We start from the raw sequence: 20,117 nt of genomic DNA on the forward strand, positions 1-20,117 counted from the left end.
TCATTTTATTTTATGATTTTACATTTTATGGTTTCGTTACTATTGATTGTTTCCTGATTGCTTACTAGACCTATATGACAATCATTAAGTGTTGTACCTTATGATTCTTGACAAATGTATTTTTCTTTTATGTACACTGAGAGCATATGCACCGGAGACAAATTCCTTGTGTGTCCAATCACACTTGGCCAATAAAGATTCTATTCTATTCTATTCTTCTATTCTAGAGCCCTTTGGGGATCGGGCAGTATAAATATTGAAGCAATAAATAAATAAATAAATAAAATAGTGGTGTAGAGAAATCAACATACAAGAAGAATGTGTGAAACAATCTTTGCTTCTTTAACAGAGTTGAACCTGTGAGACTGCCTTATACTGAGAACCATCCCCGAGCTGCTTTTCTGTGTGAGCTCTTATTTAAGCACAAGAAATCATCCTGATTTCGGATAGCAAGTGTCAGGTGCATTGTCAACAAAAACCATGGATGAAAACTGACATATTTACTGAGAGGTGTAAGGCCGCCAAAATAACAAATTGATAGAGGGGATGTAAGAGCATGTCGTATTCCTTTCCAAGAATATGATCAATTCCATCATCTTACATCTCTTCTGTTGACCAGCTATGGAGCACGAGGAATGATTTGGAGTTTAGGGAATGCATTATTATGAGCATGGCAGCCAATGCCATGTGGTTTGAACCTATGAAAGACTGTGGTTTGAATCTATGAAAAAACAGTCTTGTTAATTGTTGGTGTCAATGCAACAAGTTTGAATAGAGCAGTGCTGGTGAACTGTGGCTTTTCACAGTTCTTTTCACATTAAGGTGCTACTCTGTAGATGTCTCCCTAGCCTTACTCTTCTGATATCTGACCAGCTCTTCTTCTTCTTTTACAGGCAGAGCAAGTAATCTATGATCACTTTTCTGATCCAAAATTCATTGAGCAGCTAATCAAATTTCTTTCTTTAGAAGACAGAAAAGGAAAAGATAAATTTAACCCACGCAGATTTTGCCTCTTCAAGGTAACGAAGACCTCTTTTAGAGCTTCCTGGGAGAGATCAGTATTGAGTCCTTTTAAAAAACCTACTGAACAGTCCATGAGATTAATCCTTTATAATGGTGATACTATATTGCCTTGATACTGAAAGATCCAGATTTTGATTTCTGTGAGGCTGCTACATATTTTGTTTTCAGACCTGGGGAAATGTGTTTATAACCTGTGGTAATTTTTTTAAAACCAACAATTATTCTTCACAGTTGTGAGTAGAATAGTGTTAGTTCTCTTTCGAACATATGTGTAGTGTTTGATGTCTTTTTGTTTTGAGAGTAGAAGCTTTCAAGCCCTTTTAGCACTAAACCCTGAATCTTGTCTTGACAGGGCCTGTTCAGAAATTTTGATGATGCCTTCTTGCCAGTACTGAAACCCCACTTAGAACGACTAGCAGTAGATTCCCACGAAAGTCCCCAGCGATGCATAGCTGAAATTATAACTGGATTGATAAGAGGGTCTAAACACTGGACATTTGAAAAGGTAGTGTGTCTTAGGGATATTTCTGTTGGCTTATTGCAAAACAAACAAATCCTTTTGCTCTTTAACAATATTATATGAAATAGTAACATCAATTCAGCTTAAAACTTAAAACTTGCTGTTTTTAAAAGTAGATTTTTCTTGTTGAAGAAGTCTATATCACCTAAGTTGTTATTAATTGAGCTCTGAGATTTTCTGATCATATATATCCAGGCTTGGATCCTGGATGTCTCCGGGGAATGTTCTAGGAATGTCAATTGTGGGAATGGTCCTCTGCTGCAAAATGTGTGTGTGTGGGGGGGAGGGAGGGGGTTGGTGCTGGTTGCTTTTTGGTTCATTGAGAGACATTGGCTTCGCATTAGTAGAAGTAGCCAGAGCTGGGAGAATTCACTTGATGCAGTTGGCAGTGGCAAAGCCTCCACAGTGGAAAAGGAAACAGCAGAAGCAGAAGCAAAGCTTGGGATCCAAGTCCCACCTGTTAAGGCATTTTCCTCTTAGTCTCAGAATCATGAATCAAACTTAAACAAGAAACCTATTTTGTAAATCACTTTCTGAACTTTGCAAGACAGCCCTCTGACCTTGAAATCTTAAAAACTAGGAAGTAGTCTTGGTTTTGGTTCTCCCCAACCTAAAGCTGAAAATGTGGAGATCTCTCTGATGAGTCATGTTGCAGCGTTTCAGAACTGTGATGGTGGTGGTCAGAAATGACCCTCCATCTCCAGTTCAAAATAAGAAGATACTGATGTTTGAAACCAGAATCCCATTTAATTTTATTTTGGTTTGTAGATGTCCTTTGCTTCCTCTAAAACTGACGACCTCAGAGGAATGTGCACACATACAGTTTGGGCTTTTAGGCACAAGAGCCTTGCCTACCCAGGCACAAAGATCTACAGAGTTTTTAATGTGCCATGGTCCCCACTCCTTACTTTCTGAATGCCCCAGCACACTGGGACCTCTTCCGCACATGCAGAATAATGCATTTTCAATCCACTGTCACAATTGTTTGCAAGTGGGTTTTGCAATTCCGCATAGTAAAATCCAGCTGCAAAGTGCATTGAAAGTGGATTGAAAGTGCATTATTCTGTATGTGCAGAAGGGGCCTAAAACTTGCAGAGCACTGAGTGGTGGGAAATTCCTGTTGACGTGGCTGTAGAAGTAGTTCTCCCTTAAGCTTCTTTCCCTTTCCTTGAGTTGCTGCTGTTGGAAGGTAAGGTTTGGGGAAAGGGATGGGGGGTGGGGGGTGAGGGTCTTACATGAGGGAAAGAGGGAAGCGTGTAGCAAACAAGGCTGAAGCATTTGGATTTTTTGAGGTGCCACAACTCTCTGGTGAAGCCTGAGCTTTTTTCTCCAGAGTTCCTTGGGATAGCTGGGAAGGAATGAGCATGTTCCATATGAAGATGGGGAATTCTTTTGTCTCTAGTTCAGAAGGGATCCTAGGTCTGTATGAATTCCAGGATTGCATCCTGATGTTTACTTGGTAATAAATTAAATCCCTTTACTTTGAGAGGATAATTTCCGAACATTACATGAAGTTTGGTGTCTCTTTACTTAAACCAGGGCTTTAGGCTTGACAAGGCCTTCAGTATTTGTCTTACTTTCACTTCTGTCAGTGGCTCTCCAGGGCCTTCAACATCAGCTCCTATGTGGTCTTTTTCAACTGGAGATGTCAGGAACTAAATCTTGTACCTTCATGCAAAGCAGAAACTCTCCTACTTAGCTGATTGTTGACTGCTGCCATGTATGTTTTGCATCACAACACCATCTTTGCTTATCTTTTTGCACAGGTGGAGAACCTCTGGGAACTTCTGTGTCCCCTTCTTAGAACTGCTTTATCCAACATTACAGTGGAGACTTACAGTGACTGGGGAACATGTATAGCGACCTCTTGTGTAAGTTTTGGACATTCCTTTGAGGGGAGGAAAACAACACAAACACTACGACCCTCCTCTCCCTTGGTTGCTTTTTTCCTTCTGGTTTTAGATGAGGGTGTCTTTAGATGAGGGTGGGTTTTAGATGAGGGTGGGTTTCAGATCCATCCCAGCTGTTGTGAGGTGATGATGGAGAGTTCCTATTCTCCCATGCTTCCTCACTAGCCTTGGGAAATCTTGCATGCCTTGCCATAGTGCTCATTATCTGTCTGTTCTGGTGGCTTCTCTGCTTCATTCTTTCCGTATATTTGCTGCTATGTTATCATCCATCTGCATGACTGTAAAGTTATCTTGAGGCTTCCGTGGTGCAAGACAGGGCTTGGGCTTTGTTGGGGTCTTTTCTCCAGTAGGGCAGACAGATGCTGCTTTCAGATTCCCAGGGCTCTGGCTAGAGCTGGCCCAAGGGTTTTAGGTGCCTTAGGCAATTATAAGTTTGACCTCCATCCACATTTAATAGAGAGAAAAATGGAAAGCCTAGAATGAACTTTTGCTTTTGTTTAGTTGGCGTTTGAAATGAACAACATAAAATCAAAAATTGGTATTTTTATTGATTTTTTTTACAAAATACTTAATTCTGGCAATTTTTCATTTGTAACCCTTTTGCATTAAGGCATCAATTTGTGTAAGCTTGTTAAACTTTGCTTTAACTGCTTTGCTTTCACTAATTGTTTAGTAAGTTATTTGGGACAAATATTTTATTCTGGCCTAGAATTAGCCAAGACCTTGGCCAGAGGAAGGGTTTCAAAAAAGATCTCTCTGTGGCCTCTTTGAGAGATGCTGAAAGAGCCCCCATACTAGAAGAATTCTAATAACCCTGGCTAGAGAAGTCCCAATTTTACCTTAGCAAACTCAACAGCTAGTCTAGCATTCCATGGGCCAAACAAGTTCATTTGTAAACAGTGACATTTGATGCATGTTTCTGAATTTTTATTGCTGGGTTTTTAGAAATATAAATTTGGAATCCAGAGGGAAAGAGCATTAAACAGTTCAAAAATTTTATATCAGGAAGACCAGTACACATAAACCATCTTTGGGAATGACTTACTTCCGCTACCATTTTTATGCGGCATATTTGTACAATTGCTGTTGTAGCTTCTGCCTGTGTTTTTGATTCTTGGGTTCTGTTGCGAGGAAATACACTCTTAATGCAGTAAAATCACCACAGAGCAGAAATGTTTGCTGCTGAATTGATTTTCTTCAGGAGAGTCCTACTATGATTTCTGTTGTCATAAAGTGACATTTGCCCGCTCTTTCTTTCTTTGCAATACAGGAGAGCAGAGACCCCCGGAAGTTGCATTGGTTGTTTGAACTGTTGCTGGAGTCCCCGTTGAGTGGTGAAGGGGGATCGTTCGTTGATGCATGGTAAAATCTTTAGAGCTTATCTATTTTCAGGGAAGGTCTGGGTGACAAATGGTGCTCAGGTTTTTCCACAACAAACTGTTCCTCTCCAGTCCCTGTACTGTTGATGTAATATTAAAACATCTTGTGCTTCACCGGTTTCTCCTTGCGGAAATGTTCTATCCATCCATCTAGTCACTAAAGAAAAACAACTTAATGACGCAAGCACAAATTTAGTTTGTGAGCAGAAAACTGTCTGATGGATCTTTTGCTATGAGCAAGTAAAATGTTAAGAGACTTGTTTCTCCTACATCTGGTTTTGGAGAGAAGGTAAAGTGGAGCTCCCCAAGTTATAAATGTGGACCTTACACATGTTTCTTACTCTCCCCATCTTTTCCTCTCCAGCCGACTGTATATCTTGCAAGGTGGCCTCGCACAGCAAGAGTGGCGGGTGCCAGAGCTGCTGCACAGATTGCTGAAGTACCTGGAGCCTAAACTCACCCAGGTTTACAAAAATGTCAGAGAGCGGATAGGAAGGTCAGTTAAAGAAGCTTTAATTCTTATTTTTGATGTTACTATTTATAATAGCTGTATCCTGTGTCTGAGGTACTTGGAGCTTAGTACACGGACCTATTCTATTTAGTCCGTGGTCCATCTTTAGCTATATTAATCAATCATTTACTACCCTGCTATTCTTCCCAGTGGGGTTAATCTACATAAAGGCCAATGTGTGTTATGGCTTGCCAAGACTGTACTGCTTCATAAAGGTTCAATCAGTGGCATAACATCGAGGGGGCCGTATGTGTGTGTGCATGATGCAGCGGACACACACCAGTGTAGGGACGTGGCAGGGGTGCAGGGTGCACGTGTGCCCCCGGCACAGTTCCCCCTCGCTCCGGCCCTGGGTTCAGTGGAGATGATGTGATTGAGTATTACTGGTTGTCAAAGCTAAGTAGAAAATACACTTATTAAGCCATGCTACTATTTCTTTACCTGAAGTACTAGATCTTGCATGTATGTGATTCTTCTAAATGTGTCCTTGGACTCTGAGAGCAGGAGAGGCAGCTTGTAACAGCTAATGAACTCTTTATGCTACACGTCAGATTTAAATGTATTCCTTTTTCTTTTTTAGCGTTTTGACGTATATCTTCATGATAGATGTCTCCTTACCAAACACGGCTCCCACAAAGTCCCCCCACGTTCATGAGTTCACTTCCCGAATACTTGAAAAACTCAAATCCCTTATGGAAGTGGATGAAGAAATCCAGAACCATGTTATGGAGGAGAATGGGGTTGGAGATGAAGACGAGTGGACTCAGGGCATTAAACTCTTGAAAACCAGTAAGTGACAGTGGTCAGCTTGCCAGAACCACATTGAATGTTCAGCTGTGTTACCTTTGGAATCTTTAAGGAAGTTTGATGGTTGTCAAAGTGGTGCAAATATTAATTTGAATGTTGTAACTTCTCCCACTGTGCTCTTCTTGTTGGCCTTGTACGAAGCAGTCAAGTTTGTCCTTATTTTGCCCTCAACAGTTCTCAAGTGGCTGATGGCAAGCGCAGGAAGAGCCTTCTCCACAGCTGTTACTGAACAGCTTCAGCTCTTGCCATTGTTTTTCAAGGTATGTAGTTAATTGCAGCTTGTTATGTTGAGGCTGCAGAGGTGGCTTCTGAAAGCGTTATGCCAAAAATGCTTGGAAAATGTTCCCCCTTCCCACTTGTATGTGACTTAAGCAATTAACCAAGCCTCCTCCTCACCAAGAAGAGCATTTGTTTGAAGGACACGTTGACTGCTGTTCAACTTATGCGGCTGTGTCCTGTTGTCAGGTTGTTTGATGGGGACAAGTGTTTGCTGGCAAAAGTAGGAGACGCTGTTCTTCAAAATTGACTCAGTCATGTGGCCCCAACTGCTTTCAGCTGCAAGTCCTCTACCCAGAGGCTTAGTTCCAAGGGGGAAGGGGGCGCGACGTACAAGTGCGGGCCCTGTGGGATGTCGCGGGGGCTTTCTGAGGCAGGATGGGGGCGTTCCGGAGCGGGACGGGGGGTGGAGGACGCAGTGGTGCCCCAGGCGCTTTCCCCCATTGTTGCGCCTCTGCCTCTACCCAGTTGCAGCACGTAATTCCTGCCACAGTGTGAATGGGTAGAGCAATAACTGGCCTTCCCTCACAACAAGCCAGTTGTGCCCATGCAGTCTTTCAGTAGGACTGAATCAAAATGGGAGGGGGCTTGTTTCACAAACGTGGACACATACACATCCTGATGATTTGGGAGGTCAGGAAAAAATATCTGCAGTGGAGCTCTTTTCTTGGCACCCATTCAGAGAGAACTCTCTGCTTCCTGTCTTCAGTCCCTTCCTGTAGTGCACACACACATAGGACTGATGTGAATTACAGCTGTGTCTTTATAGCCAAATCTGGCCGGGGACAGCGCTGCTGCCGCACCACCTCCAGAGGGCTTCCAAGGCGGCACAAGGAGTCAGTGAAAAGCCGAAAAGCCCCAGCCATCTGAAAGCCCTCCAGAGGGCTTCACAGGAGTCCCACTGGAGTTTCCGGGGCTAAAGCCTGGTCGAAACTGACTAGTGTTGGCCCCACCTCCAGGAACACCTCAGAGTGCCCCCGGCTGTGTTGGCCTCCATGTTAGGGCTGTAGAAGTGGCAGCTGCAAATGGGCTGGGTGCTGCAGATCTCTGTGGTATTCATTCTCCCTCCTGTTTCCCACTTAACTCTGGTCAGGAGGGCTAAGGTGGCCATTCTGTCCCTCCCATCTGGATTAGACTGCCTGTTCTTTCAGCTGTTACACTGCACTGGTCACCTGAGGGTTTTTAGGGAGGCATCACTGGTCCCCTCTTTGCCTCCCCGCAGTTGACGTGTGTTGTTCTCTCATGTGCGATTTAGCATGCTAATTTTTTGAAATGAAAACTGCTGTAGCTGTGTTAACCAACAACCTCCCCTGTTCTTGCTTGTACAGATTGCTCCAGTAGAAAATGATAATAGCTATGATGAATTGAAGAGAGATTCCAAGATGTGCTTATCCTTAATGTCTCAGGGATTGCTGTATCCTCAACAAGTGCCTTTGGTACTACAGGTGCTAAAACAAGTGCGTGATGATTTTCTAACAGTGTAAATAAAAGGGCTTCAACTGTTATCTGGATTTTAGGGCGAGGTAGCAGTTGGAATAAATCCACATGAACTCTGTAAACACGTTTGGCTTGGAAATTTCATTTACTGTATCAGTTTGCTAAAGGTGACACTAAGTGTTATAACACAGTTCCAGTGTATCGCTGGTTGGGTTTTTCAGGAGGCTGATTACACCAGACAGGTGCAGTGGCCCTTTCTTATGGTTTCCCTCACCCGAATAGATTGTGATAATAAATGGAATGATCCGATGCAGTCTCTCATATTTTATGTTCCTTAGTTACATAAAATAGTTACTGCTGTTCACCCATCCCTAGCAACATCTTTAACCAAGCAAAGAAAGGTTCCATTACGTTCTTTGAATGTGTGAAATGGAGTGGCTTATCAGAACTCCCTGTTTGTAGCTTAAAGTACATTTTCTTGTACCTGGGAAGAAGTCTTTTGACTTCAAACGCTACAAATCTTTTCACTCTGCTTCTAGGAACCCATTGCGTTCCCCAGCCTCCCACACACATGGTGCACATATCAGTGGGGATTAGACCACTCATTATCAGGTGTGGGCAAGTTTCGTGGCCATGCCAACACTCTTCCTGAGTGCATCACTTTCCCCTTCCTCATAGGGGATACATGAAACTCTGCTATTTGAATGTGAAATGGTTCCATTGTGAACACATCAGCAGATGCTAAACCTGCTCCTTTACCCAAGAACTCCAGCATTTTAGCCCTTTTTTCAGCCTTGTGTCTGTAGGTCATTACCTTTATCAGGGGTAGGGAACCTGCGGCTCTCCAGATGTTCAGGAACTACAATTCCCATCAGCCCCTGCCAGCATGGCCAATTGGCCATGCTGACTGGGGCTGATGGGAATTGTAGTTCCTGAACATCTGGAGAGCCGCAGGTTCCCTACCCCTGCTTTAGATATTTACCTTTCAAAAGAAAGGTGGAACCCCTGAATGAGGTGTGAGCAATTGATGGAGGCAGAATAAAAAAGCTGCGTATCTTAAATATGGCCAAAAGGCAACCTGCCAACTTCTTTTCTGTACTGAGTTACTCTTGGCCCTGAAATGTTTTGTTCTTTCCTTCAACTGGATGTCGAAACCAGTTGCTTTCCTACTTATTATACCATCAGTGGACCAAACAGAGGAATGTGTACATGTAGAGAGGCCTTCTACTCTGGCAGCCCCAGAGTTCTCTTTGCCTTACTGACCTCTCCAAGGATCTCTGGAAATGCTGTCCTTTTGTTACCGTTTCTCAGGCGTTCAGCTGTTGTAAGGGCAAAAAAAAAGTTGAGGGGATTAGCGGGAGCAGAAGCCTTATGGGGTCAAATCTTTAGTGAGAATCTTTCAAAATGGGGAAGTCATATTCTTCCTTGAAAATTAATAATTTTTCCTAGTACTGTCTGTAGATTAGATGAGGCTTCACTCAGATGTCATGACAAACTGTAAACATTGCCACACAACCATGATTTTTCATTTACTTATGCACTTCTTCTAGCAGTTTAGGCAACCTCCAGCTCACTGGGATGACTTGTTGTGGCATTGGAGTGCATCTAGTGAAATGTTGCTATTGACAGTTTTGTCTTCCTCTTGTATCTAGAAGATGGTTTTGAGTTTAGATACATCCTCCTTTGCTCTCTTAAGAAAAATCTTCTCTCTCTGTGTGTGTCATATTCTGATTACTGCTGTTTTATGTTGGGTATTTTTGCAGACATCAAGGAGTAATTCCTGGCATGCTAGGTACACAGTGCTAACCTACCTCCAGACCATGGTATTTTATAATCTTTTTATCTTCCTAAACAATGAAGAAGCAGTAAATGATATCCGATGGCTTGTTACAAAGCTGCTAGAAGATGAACAGCTTGAGGTAAGCAAATATTACTATTCATATTTCTTGACATACGGATAAGATCCATGTTTGTAGATTACAAATGGAACTCCATAGATTTCTGCAAAGTTAAACATTTTAAGTCACCTTGAATTTTCAGTAGGAAGGTTAGGCATATGGCTAAACCTTCCCCATTGAATTCAAACAGTGTGAGTTAAAAGTACTTGGAATTGACTGGAACAGGCTTTTGTCTCTAAATATCTTCTATTGAGTACTTCTCTGCACTGCCTTTATGTTGAATTTGTATATATTAATTTTTATTTTATTTTATTTTATTTATTGAGTTTTGAGTTTTTATAATCACTCTTATCCCCGAGGGGCTCTGGGCTGCGTACATCAAAGCTGCAAATAAAATGAATTACTAAAATCTTTAAAACAGCGGTACAAACAATAATGATAGCTATATAGAGGCGTCCGACCAACCCCACTTTAAAAATTCTCCCCAGGAAAGGGGGAGGGAGGAGAGCGGCGAGTCATTTTAGATGGTGGCCTAGGTGGAAGGCCAACTGGGGGACACCATTTCAGCGGCTGGTCCCTCCAAAGGCCCGGCGGAACAACTCCGCTTTTACAGGCCCCGCGGAACTCTCACCACCAGGTCCCAAGAGGGGTCCTAACAGCCGGAGGAAGGGTGTTCCACCAGGCTGGGGCCAGCGCCGTAAAGGCCCTGGCCCGCGTGGAGGCCAGCCGCATCATTAAGAAACGTATTTAGTAGTAAAGCAAAATAAACCTATTAGCCATTGTGACGTGAAATACCAGATTATGTAAAATGCATATGGCAAATAAAACATTACATAGGATCGAAATATCAGTCAATAAAAGCATGTTTAATTCAATGGCAAGTTAGCAAGGCTGCCTGGATGTTTAAAATATTTTTTGGAACACTTTCTGCTTCAAAGCGGAAAATGCTACTTTGTTCAGCAATTAGCTATCAGAAAAGCTTTACAGCATCTTACAGGTAGGTTAATTAGTTGCAGTTTTGCTGTCTTAAAACTTGCACTTTATTTCACGTTACATTATTACACTGGGGCTAGCATCATTTTACCATTGGTACTAGAGTGGTTCTCCAATAATCTTAAAAAACAAACAGATGCTTGTTTGCTATCCCTCTTAAACTCTAATGTAGATTTTCAGGACCAATTTATTTCTATACATTTATTTCCCGCCCATCACCAGAGTCCCTGTAGCACAAATTTGTGAATGGATGGGTAAACAGTAGCTCCCTACAGGTTGGCAGCTCATGTTGACCAAATTCTTGTTGTGTATGTAAGCGTGTGACCATGCTGCATGGGAACTCTGCCTTGGCAGTGATTGTAATCTTGGTTTTCTTTCTGTGGTGAGTCACTTCCATGTTGCCTTTCAGTTATTTTCTGTGGACATAGGTCTGCCATTCGGCAGAATGTGCCCAATATGGGAAGAAGCAGAAAGTGGGAAAGGCCAGGGTGATACAGATGATGCTCTGTAGCTGATAGCATGGGTGGAAGTCCATGTAGAATTCTTGGAGCAGGTCCTGCGATCCCTTTTCCAAATGGAAAATGTGTAAGGGGTGTGATTGCTCTGTGACCCTTGCCATTTAATCAAGCTGTTTATCTAAAACTATTGAAATTAATTGTAGCATGTTGTGAATAGGATGCAAATGAAGGCCATTCCCCAGAGAGATGGGTAGAGGCCATCTGAGGGAATGATGGCAATGTTTTTTTCAGCTTGGGTCTTTTTCAGCTTGGGCCTTTCACTGGAGGAGACTATTTGTGCTTTTCACTTTTTTAATGAAGCATGTTAACCCCATCAGTTCCCAGCCTCAGGGCAGAGAAGGAATCTGCTCCCTGGCTAACTAAGGCAGCGTGAAAGCATTTGTGGTATCCCTACGCTTTCTATCTCTATGCGGAAGGGCTTTTTTTCCTTTCTTTTTCAAAATTTGATGGTTGTCCCCGTATCAGCTGAGTAGCTCTTTGGTATAATTGGTTTTGCTCTGTAGAATGAATTGTGTCTCACAGTTCTTATAAATATAAAAATTGCACTTTGATTCTTAGTCCCAGGAACTTCCCTGAAAGATGTAGACAAGTCTCTTCACTTCCACACCGCCTTTAGTAAATTATGTGGCTCAGGAGACAAGGAAATTAACTAGTTTATTGATTGACACATTTGTAAGGAGGCACCATAAAAAGGAAACTAGTGAAGTTTAAAATCAAGCAGAACTGGTTTTGCTTCCCAGCTTTGGAAATTGTTACTGATTTAGATGTTTTAGTTTCTCAGTTTATTTGTAAGCTGGTTATAAGTTACTTCACTTCAATAATGGTGTTTGACTGCTGGGATTTCCACCCCCCACCCCCGGCCTAAAATTTCTATAAATCAGTGGATTTCTGTGCAGGTTAGTACCCTGACTTTAGTACTCAGACCTCCTTCTTTTGTTAGATACCCAAGGGAGAAAGATCTCCCTACTGAGGGAAAAATCTTAGCAATTCTCCCTTACAACAATCCACTGGAAATCTCCTCAGAGTTAAGTTCCTATTCAGCTGGATTTTAGGATTTCCATCTCTCAAACGAAAATGTAATCCTCTCCTCTTGGACACTAAATGGGAAGTCTTGCTGCTTTTCCACTTCACCCTGCCCCCCAAGAAATAAAATGCCAGTGTTTCTGTGTTAATTGCTAATAGTAAACAGTAGTTTAGACCAGACTTGGCCTTTGTTGGGTCTGACACCTCCCTCAGGTAGATGATCACATGGCTAAGAGTATTGAGGTTCATTTTGTCTTGTGAGCTGAGTACTCTCGCTGCAGTGACTGACATTCTTTCTCAATCCTAGGTGAGAGAGATGGCTGCCACTACCTTGAGTGGCCTTCTGCAGTGCCATTTTCTGGCAATGGATGACCCCATGCAGACTCACTTTGAGCAGCTCTGCAAGATGAGACTCCCAAAGAAGAGAAAGCGAGACCTCAGCACTGTAGTGGATACTATTCCCCCTGCAGGTAAGGCAGGCCTCTTTCAAGAAAGCATACATGTAGCAGAACATTGCAGATATATTAGAACCATTGTGTCCCTAACCTTGATAGCAATAACAAGGAATATATTCTGTCTTCATACCAAGGCACGAGCAAAGCACTTGTGACTGTTGTTGTGCTGAATCAAGGAATCAACTAAGCTTTATAACTTGGCAGTCCATAGCAGAGTTAACAAATGCCAATCAAAAAACGTAAGTAAGTTCACATTCTCCAGACCCCCCAGGGGAGCTCGTGTAGGGGATGTGCACATCATATAAGAATTACGTCCAAGCCAATTTCATGCCTTGGTATGAAGTTGGAATATATTCCTTATGCATTTGTTTTAATGTATTTCTTAGGTTGTATTTTTTACGCCTGTTTCTTTTACTTTTGCTTTGTGGTATAATAGATAGTTGGTAAGTGTCAACTCTCAAATGTCAGTTGTCTCTCTCTTTGCAAATCTGGTTATAGAGTCACTCATTCTACTGTGGAATGAATGTTAAAGGGAACAATAGGAGCTGCATGACAGCCCTAGTTGCAAAATTCTCTAACAGTTGTGCCAGCAGACGATGTTTTTGAAGCACAGTTCATTTCCACAGCACAGTCAGTCATATTCATCAAAGCAGTGTATGCACTGAGGCAAGTTGCTTCCCTGCCTCCCCCTTCTTTGCCCCCCCAAATCTTAGTATAGGAGTAGTTACAGGCATTCTCTCAGAGCCCCCTTTCTTCCCCTTCCTGACTAAGAATCGAAACCTGCTTCCAGATGTTCAGGAATCACATTCCCATCAGTTTTCTACCAGCATGGCCAATTGGCCATGCTGACAGAGGCTGATGGGAATTGTAGTTCCTGAACATCTGGAGAGCCGCAGGTTCCCTACCCCTGCACTAAGAGATGGAAGGAATGTCCGGAGGCAAGCTTTGTGACACCTCATCTCATATGTACCTTCCTGTACTCAGGAGTGAGTTAGTGAGGTTCTGCTCCATTTCAAACTATTTAGATGGCTATGCATTTTCTTCAGCTGCGTCATGCCCTTGCTATAAAATCCTCTATCGAGGGAAACTCATTGCCAGCTTTCTATAAAAGAATCTAAATCTATTGACCAAAGACCACTGGAACTGTGATTCTTGGCCTGGATGACGCTATGTTCCTTCTTGTGGTTTTTGTGATGGTTTTAATGCATTTCAAAATTAATTTGCAGTAGGATTTTGAGATGGGTTTTTAAACACATTTATAGCTTCACTAACATAGAAATCATGAAGTTCGTTTTAAAAAAATTGAATCCTCAAGAAGGCTTAAAGCTGTCTTTTGTAGCCTTTGCTGCAGTATTGCATAGTTTGTTTTAAAAGAAGATTGCAAACAGAATTGAATGTGCATCCATGCTGTTTCAAGACAATATTTTCACCAGATAGAAAGCAACATTATTGAACACAGAAGACAGTGCTGTTTGTGGTTTTTTGCAGACCTAGTTAAACGCCATGCTGGTGTTCTTGGACTTAGTGCATGCATTCTCTCTAGTCCTTATGACGTACCCACATGGATGCCTCAACTTTTGATGGATCTTAGTGCGCACCTGAATGATCCTCAGCCTATTGAAGTAAGTTGTCTTTTAAAGGACAGTTCATAGAGGATAAAATGTAGTTCTTCTCTTGCTGCATATTTGTTGAATGATTTGATTTAGTATTCTTTCGCTTGATGCAATTAGTTTGTTCAACTTCTTGCCCCCCACTCCCCCACCGCAGTGGACTCAGAGCGGCTTACAATAAATGCAGTAAAATTTGCACATATATAATACATGTAATATATAAAATAAATATAAAACTGTAAAAGTGCTGGTTTTAACTTGTGCTAATGATGTATTTGTACATTGTTTTTAATGGCTTTTGAGATGAGATTTTAATTTGTTATCTGCCTTACTGCCTTACTTATGAGGGCAGAAAGGCGATGGGAAAATCTTGTTAGTAAATAGTAAAATAATAAAGAAAGGAGAAATAAAGGATTCCTTCAAGGCATATTGAAGAAGCTACTATGTGACTATGTACACATGAAGGTGCTCACTTGGAAGTGAGGTAAAATTTTCTGCAGTGTTTTCCCAGCTGACAGATAAAGACCTTCTTTTAAGGCTAAACTTTTTGCCTGCCTTTTTTGTCTTTGCTGTCTGTCTCATCATCATTAGTCCATTTGCGAGTGACCGTCTTGCACATGTCTTAACTGATTAACTAGTCTGTCATTCTTAGGATGGGCTGGTGTAACTTTTAGGGACTGTTTTGTCTTTCTCAGAAATATGGTAATATTCCTTATCACATGTAAAATAACATCAATAAAAGCAGTATGTAAACTAAAATATTCAGAAATAATTGGACAGGTGCTGGAAAATAATATGGACTTTTAAACAAGGGATATTTTTAAAGGATATTCTCTTTTGGTGGGTTTGTGTTTTCAACATGCAGTCTCAAGTATTTAGAACAATGACGTAGCTATACATTTTTTATGGGGTGGGTTCGGGGGGTGGGGCCACACCTCCCCAAGCCGCGCCCCAGCTTCAGTGCTTATGAAAGCAGCTCTGTGAGACCGGAGACAGCGGACTCCCCTGCCCTGCCCACCCCGCCCCCACCGGCTGGGCTCCCAGCCAGCAGCCGGCAGTCTCTTCTGCCCTCCCCTCCGGGCAGAGGCATAGCTATGGAAAATGGAGCCCGGTGCAAAATCTGAGTTTTGTGGGGGGGGGGCACTCATGGGCAGCTGCTGTGATCTACCCCCAAACAGCATCACTTTCAATGGTGTTTAAACTAGGGAGCCCAGATTCTCCTTTTAAATCCATCTTAAAGGGAGAACTGGGGTCCCATGCTGTTTTGGGGTGGATTATCCTCCACCCTGTAACAGCATCACTTTCAATGTTTAAACTGGGAACCTCAGGTTCTCCCTTTAAAACCATGCCAAAGGGGATGGATGTAAAAGGAGAATCTGGGGAAATTTGGGGGTTGCCTGCTGTCAGGGGTGCAATTGTTAAGCTAGCAGCACCAGACCTTCATGGTATCTTTAGGCACAGCTTTTAGGCTAGCAGGATCAACATTTCAGGGATTTTTTGGGAGACTCTCCTGATGATACCACCCAGGTTTGGTGAAGTTTGGTTCAGGGGGTCCAAAGTGATGGACCCTCAAAAGGTGTAGCCCCATCTTCTATTAGCTCCCATTGGAAACAATAGGGGATGGGGGCACCCCCTTTGGAAGTCCATAACTTTGGACCCCCTGAACTAAACCTCACCAAACCTGGGTGGTATCATCAGGAGAGCCTCCCAAAAAATCCCTGAAATGTTGATCCTGCTAGCCTAAAAGCTGTGCCCCCTGCAGGCCAAAAACTGAAAACCCCCCACTAAAATACAAAAAAACACAAACGGGGGCAAAGCTTCGGACATGTAATGGGGGGGGGGGGGGCTTAACCCAGGGGAAAAAACCCTTACCTACGTCCTTGGTTTAGAAATATTTTTTTAAGATATTAAATCCTTTGCTGATTTCTTAAAGGTGGGGAGTTTGACATAGAATAACAGGCATTACAGACACATTCTATGAAAATCCTTGCCTGCAGTCTACCCCCAGAGCCGGATGTCTATTTTTAAATACACCCTATAGATCTGTGTGCTTGTCTCATAGATGACAGTAAAGAAAACACTGTCCAATTTCCGGAGGACCCACCATGACAACTGGCAGGAGCACAAGCAACAGTTCACTGATGACCAGCTGCTCGTCCTTACTGACCTCTTGGTATCACCTTGTTATTATGCATAAGAAGGTAAGTTGTACTGTGCAGTTTAGATCCTTAGACTGATGAAGGTCTCTCATTGGTTGTAGCAAAAACCTGATCTTTAAATTATGAGGGAGCAGTGTTTTCCTTCCCTTCTGTAGAAGCTTCTTTACTCAGTTTAAAAAGAAACACCCTAGAAATGTTAACATTAATAGATAGGACAGATCATAAAATGTACTTGGCATGCTTATTGGTTTGGGCATCAAAGGAAACCCGTATACAGATCTCTTTAATACTAGCTTTTAACAGCCTTTCATTCTAAGACTGGACTGCTGCTATTATGGATTTCTTTATTGTAAGAGAGGAGCCCCATGGTGCAGAGTGGTAAGCTGCAGTATTGCAATCAAAGCTCTCAAGACCTGAGTTCAATCCTGACAGAAGCCAGTTTCAGGAAGCTGGCTTAAACTTGACTCCTTTTATCCTCCTAAGGTCTGTAAAGTGTAGACCAATGGGTAAGGTAATGGCAAACCACCCTTTAAAATAGTCTGCCTAGTAAACATTGTGATGTCACACCACTCCATGGATCAGTGATGACCCGGTGCTTGCACAGGACGCTACCTTTACCTTTTTAACATAAGAGAGGGTACAACCAAGCTTAGATAGAACTGATTATGGGTTCTTGTCAAGCTTATATTTCTTTTATGGATAATACTGGATAGAAACATTGATAGACTTCTATAGACTAACAGCAACCTGACAGTGAGCAGCAGTAATGTGAAAGGAGAGCTGGTATAGTGTGCTGTTTAGGGGATCCAACTGGGGCAGGAGTGACTGAGGTTCAGATACCACTCTGATGTGCATCTCACTGGGTGGCTTTGTGTCAAGTAGCGTCTACCTAACCTTCCTTACAGGGTTGTTGTGAGGACAAATAATGATATTTTGGGCTTGAATAAACACCAAGCTCACACTTTTCACTCTTAATGGTAACTATATTAAGTCAGCCTCCCTATGATCAGAATCTTGGAAGTAGACAAGCAAACTCCCTGTCAGTCGCTTGTTCCTGCGAGCAGCACAGACTGGAGAGCGCAAGAAGTATTTGCTAGCCTCCATTATCTCATTCCGAACTAGGAAGTCCTCTTGAGTTGGAGCAGCTTCATGTGAAGGCGGTTCAAGGCTCACTGGCTGAGCTCTGTCCTTCTTTGTCCGAGGCTGTGACCAGCTTCCATAGTGGTTGGTTGGGAAGACCAGTAGGGGGAGGGGGCAGCTTCTGGTGATACAGGTTGCTCATTCCAAACCCCAACCTGAGGATAGATGGACCTGTCTTCGTGCCTGCTGAACATAACACATCAGAGGTTTTCATTTGTGTTTCTTTTCTTTCAGGTTCTTAGAAAAACGATGGCCTACTCCCATTTCTGAAAAAAATAAATAAAGGAAACTCAAAACTAATGTATTGTATGTACAACCCTTTTAGATCTGGTATCTGAGGCGTAAGGCTGTTCTTGTCTTTGAGGAGCTTTTTTGTTTGGGCGGGGGGTGGGGGTGGGGAAGGATAAGGCAAGTCTCTATAGAGAGGAATTTGGTAACCAAGAATTTCTACTGCTGTGAGAAGGGATTTTTTTAGGGGGCCGAGATGCCCCTGTTGTATCTTCATGAGAATGCCTTGTGTTAGTAGAAGTCCCAACTTTTCTCTCCTTTTTGTACAGTGGCTAGTGGCCACATTCTGTCCTCCCCTTTTACGTTCTGAATGCCTTGTTCATGCATTACAGATGGACTTTTGAATGTTATAGCCTATTGTTCTGAACATTCAGCATTAAAAATTTGAGGGGGGCCCCAACTCCTCTGATCTGCTTGCAAATGCCAAGTATCGATGCACTGAAGACCATTTAATTGGAAGCGTCGGCCAGAAATGTGCCCAGTGCTGCAAGATTTCTGGACTAGGTTCTTCCTCCCATGTAATTCTGGGCTATGCATAACTTTGATCTGGCCTCCTTTTTCAAAAGTCTCATTTTCTGAGCACATCCCTTCACATTCTGCTGGTAAACAGATCTATACAATAAAGAAAATGTGTTTTTCCACAGTCAGGGTTTTAAATAAGAGTCTTCAACCAGGTACTGAACCTTTTACTTTTTTGCTTATCTATGCAGGTGTTGACCTTGCTGTGCTATGCGTAGACTTTTTCCCCCCCGTTCAACAGAGCCAATGAATAATAGTAACACTTGGTTCTCAGCTGTTCTTTTATTTAAGAGACTGAAAAGAATGTACATATGTTAATACAGAGTGGGCAAACACTTTTTAAATAAAATGTCCCCATTTGCTAGTCCCACATCTTCCCATTCATTCGTCCTTCCCTCCTAGGAACAAATAACTTGCATAAACATGGAAGTACTGTATGTTTCTGCTCCCCTCCTCCCCAACGCGTCCTGTCCAGTTTCCCTATATAGCTCTGGTGGCTATTGGCTGGCTGTTTGACAACATGTTCCGTATGTGTTACATGGATGTAAAAGACTGTATAAATTGTAGAGGCACTGCACTGGCAAAGCACTGTACAGTTTGCAGAAATTTTGCATAATCCCATTGTGAGATTTATTTGTAAAGAATCACATTTCTAGGTGTTAATATAGTGCTTTCAGCTTTTTGTATCTGATTCAAATGCCAATTTCTTCTGGTTTTTGTTTTTTTAAAGATCCTTTCCCCCTCTAATGAGGTAACTTTTTAGATTTTGGCTTGATTTTGGGTTTTTTTTTCTTATTAGTCTGTTGATTTTTTAAATGTTATATTTGTGCATGTTCCTTTCCCAGGAATGTCAGCAGTCACCTGCTGTGATGTGTGATAAATTATAGAGTGCAAGAATACTTACAAATCTGAGAACTGTGTGTGTCCTCTTTATGCACATCTTGTACTTTTTCTTTTACAAGCAGGAATATTAAACATTTTTTAAAAATAATTCGCCTGCTGGGAAACCATACCACTATTTTTAAAAACTCAGCAGTGTGACCAGTACAGTATCTCCCAAGAGTCTCACCACATAACTACAACCAATGTATAGCGTAGTGCCAAAATGTCACCTTCTCCTTTTCAGTTGTGTATCTAGTTTAAAGCTGAATAAATACGTTGTTTGTAAAGATGTCTTTGTGGCACATTATTTGTGTAGAACAGTAACTCCCTGAGAGAAGCATTTTGCTTGAGGGCATAAGTAGAAAATATTTTAAAAGAAGATGGTCAGAGAACTCTACATCACTTCCATCTACCGTATCTCTTTTTGTATTTTGCTATTTATATCCTGCTTTTCTCTCCAGTGGGAACACAGAGTGGTTTACAACATTGTTCCTCTAACCTCCTTTTTATCCTCATAACAATCCTATGAGGTAGGCTAGACAGAGAGTGTATGACTGGCTCAAGATCACCCGGAGCCCCATCCAAAAGCGGGCAGGAATCTTTTTCAGGGAGCACTGCACTGCTGTGCCAGCAGATTCACCCTCCCCGGGGCATTTACCTTGGAGAAAGGGCAATCTCATCAGTGCGCAACCACCACCGCCTCCCCTGGGCTGGAACACGTTGCTGAACACCACGCCAACACCCCAGCGCTGCCACCGGTGTAGTGGGG

At 42.4% G+C, this 20,117-nt stretch overlaps 1 protein-coding gene across 2 annotated transcripts in view; it reads left to right on the forward strand.

Annotated features, from left to right (window-relative positions):
• PSME4 (proteasome activator subunit 4) overlaps positions 1-19,637 on the forward strand; it is a 148,100-nt gene extending 128,463 nt beyond the window's left edge. For both annotated transcript variants that reach the window (XM_048518692.1, XM_048518684.1), the window contains exons 35-47: positions 894-1,019; positions 1,376-1,528; positions 3,310-3,414; positions 4,724-4,815; positions 5,197-5,328; positions 5,924-6,132; positions 6,325-6,410; positions 7,755-7,883; positions 9,627-9,782; positions 12,603-12,765; positions 14,239-14,372; positions 16,423-16,561; positions 17,894-19,637. In XM_048518692.1, coding sequence (XP_048374649.1) covers positions 894-1,019; positions 1,376-1,528; positions 3,310-3,414; positions 4,724-4,815; positions 5,197-5,328; positions 5,924-6,132; positions 6,325-6,410; positions 7,755-7,883; positions 9,627-9,782; positions 12,603-12,765; positions 14,239-14,372; positions 16,423-16,557 — 1,620 coding nt within the window. In that variant the 3' untranslated portion in view covers positions 16,558-16,561; positions 17,894-19,637. The remainder of the gene's footprint in view (positions 1-893; positions 1,020-1,375; positions 1,529-3,309; positions 3,415-4,723; positions 4,816-5,196; positions 5,329-5,923; positions 6,133-6,324; positions 6,411-7,754; positions 7,884-9,626; positions 9,783-12,602; positions 12,766-14,238; positions 14,373-16,422; positions 16,562-17,893) is intronic.
• The last annotated feature ends 480 nt before the right edge of the window (positions 19,638-20,117 follow it).

The sequence above is a fragment of the Sphaerodactylus townsendi genome, linkage group LG01 (assembly GCF_021028975.2).
Source record: "Sphaerodactylus townsendi isolate TG3544 linkage group LG01, MPM_Stown_v2.3, whole genome shotgun sequence".
NCBI classification, from domain to species: Eukaryota; Metazoa; Chordata; class Lepidosauria; order Squamata; family Sphaerodactylidae; genus Sphaerodactylus; species Sphaerodactylus townsendi.